Source organism: Talpa occidentalis, unplaced genomic scaffold (genome assembly GCF_014898055.3).
Source record: "Talpa occidentalis isolate TD23 unplaced genomic scaffold, MPIMG_talOcc4v2.1 talOcc4.7, whole genome shotgun sequence".
In the NCBI taxonomy this organism is placed as follows: Eukaryota; Metazoa; Chordata; class Mammalia; order Eulipotyphla; family Talpidae; genus Talpa; species Talpa occidentalis.
The window spans coordinates 118,639,472-118,641,605 of NW_023605083.1; the positions used below are offsets into that span (position 1 = coordinate 118,639,472).

At 58.5% G+C, this 2,134-nt stretch overlaps 1 protein-coding gene across 1 annotated transcript; it reads left to right on the top strand.

Moving 5' to 3' along the window:
* The first annotated feature begins 514 nt into the window (after window positions 1-514).
* Window positions 515-1,279, top strand: LRRC3C (leucine rich repeat containing 3C). Its single transcript, XM_037493679.1, has one exon. It carries the CDS (start codon window positions 515-517, stop codon window positions 1,277-1,279), a length of 765 nt encoding a protein of 254 aa, XP_037349576.1.
* The last annotated feature ends 855 nt before the right edge of the window (window positions 1,280-2,134 follow it).

Below are 2,134 nucleotides of genomic sequence, written 5' to 3' on the forward strand. Positions count from 1 at the left end.
TCACAGCCCAGCACTCAACCACTGCGCCACCGGGGAGGCCCTGTGGTGGATCTATTTTCCTTGCCTCAGTCACAATAGCACTTACCCAGGCCCTTTTGTGCTGACCTGGCCCACCAGGCAACCTCACAGGAAGGTTGGCAAAATAAGAATTTATTCCAATGAGGGCAATCCCTCCACCATGAAAGCAGAAACCTAGAAGCCCCCAGTTATAGAATGACCATCAGGGCCTTGGACAGCCCCCCAGAATCAAAGACACCCCAGCAGAGTCTCGGAATCAGGGACATTTTACCCAAAGGGCCCAAATGAGTGGCCCTAGATCCCAAAGAAAAAGCAAAAAAGTCACCCAGGCCTAAGAAAGAACACAGAGGAGGGGCCCCAGCTCAAAGAGTTAGTGCAGGGGTCCCCTGCAGAGAGAGCTGGCTGTGGGGAACAGACTCTCCTGACTCACTCTTCCTTTATGGGGCTGCTTCTTCCCCAGAGCCTACTCCACTCAGGATTATGCTGGTCTGCCACCATGCTCCCACTCGCTGGGCAGCTTCTGTTCTTCCTGCTGGTGATAGGCACAGGGAACACCCTGCCTAGCCTCCGGGCACCTCCCCGGGGCTGCTACGTGGCAGAGGAGGCTGGTGACCGGACATTCCGCTGCAGCCAGGCAGGTTTGAGCGCCGTGCCCACTGGCATCCCCAACGACACCCGCAAGCTCTACCTGGATGCCAACCGGCTGGCATCAGTGCCAGCTGGTGCCTTCGAGCACCTGCCTGTCCTGGAGGAGCTGGATCTGTCTCATAACATCCTTGCCCACCTCTCAGGGGCTGCATTCCAGGGTCTGGCAGGCACGCTGCGCCACCTTGACCTCTCTGCCAACCAGCTGGCCTCGGTGCCCCTGGAGGCCTTCGTGGGGCTGCAGATCCAAGTGAACCTGTCTGCCAACCCATGGAGTTGCGACTGTGCCCTCCAGGAGGTGCTGAGGCAGGTGAGGCTGGCACCGGGCACAGGAACCGGCATCGTGTGTGGCCCGGGAGCCCGACCAGACCTGGTGGGGCAGGAGTTTCTGACACTGGCAGGGGAGGAAGAGTTGTGTGGGGTGGGGCGGGGTGGGGTCCGGAGGAGCACCGACGTGGCCTTGCTGGTCATCATGGGGGGCTGGCTGGTGCTCGTGGGCACTTATCTGGCCTACTACATGTGGCAGAACCGGGATGAAACCCGGTGCCCCCTCAAACATGCCCCCATGAGGCAAGTGCGCTGCGAGGACTCCTCTACCCTGAGCACTATGGTCTGAGGGCCTCAGCCCCACCCTCCGCCTGAGCCCTCTCTTCTCCTCTGATCCCTTCTGCATCCTCTACCACCACACCATACCCCCAATTCCACTCACCCCTCCCTCCTTGTCTCCCTTTTTGCCTCATCTCTCTCCCAACAAGAAGCATCTCTGATGCCTTGAGTTTTTGTGCCTACTTTTGGATAATTTAAAACAAGTCTTCAAGAATGAGGACGGTGGCATACAAAGGAAGGAAGCTGTAAAAGCACTTGGAAAGTCCACATGGTAGCAGGACCTGGGATACAGAGAAGGGAGATGCAGAGAGGGGAGAGCGAAAGGGGCGCTCAGCTGGAGGTGAGGTCAGAAAGTCGGGGTGTAGATAGGTGGAGCAGGGCCCTGTGGGCTCCCTCTTCTCTCTCCTCCTCTACTGAGAGGCTTCGCCTTCACTTCTACTGCCTCTTGGCCCCAGGCTCCTCTCCCACGGCTCTCTTTTAGGGATCCCCAGCTTAGAGTGCCCTGCTTCCTTTCCAGAGCCCCCCCCCTTCCCTCTGCTCTTTCCCTTATACATTGAAAGTGTTCCTGAACCTTTGCCCTTAGGGAAAAAGTGGTCTCCTCTATGCCTGAGCTGGGGCTGGGCCCCTGGAGAGCTGGCAGCCTGGGGAGGGGGGCTTGCGGTGTTCATCCCCAGACCATCACTGGACAACTCAATAAAGTCTCTTCCACTATTGCCCTGACCTCTTTCTTACTGGTCACTGTAGCCTGGCAATGAGGAATGGGAAGGTGCTGGGCTCTTCACCCCCACCCTTTTGCTGGTGGGGGCTCCCACTGGGCTGGACACCCACTTCCTCTCCCTCCCACCTCCCAGCGCCTGACACCAGA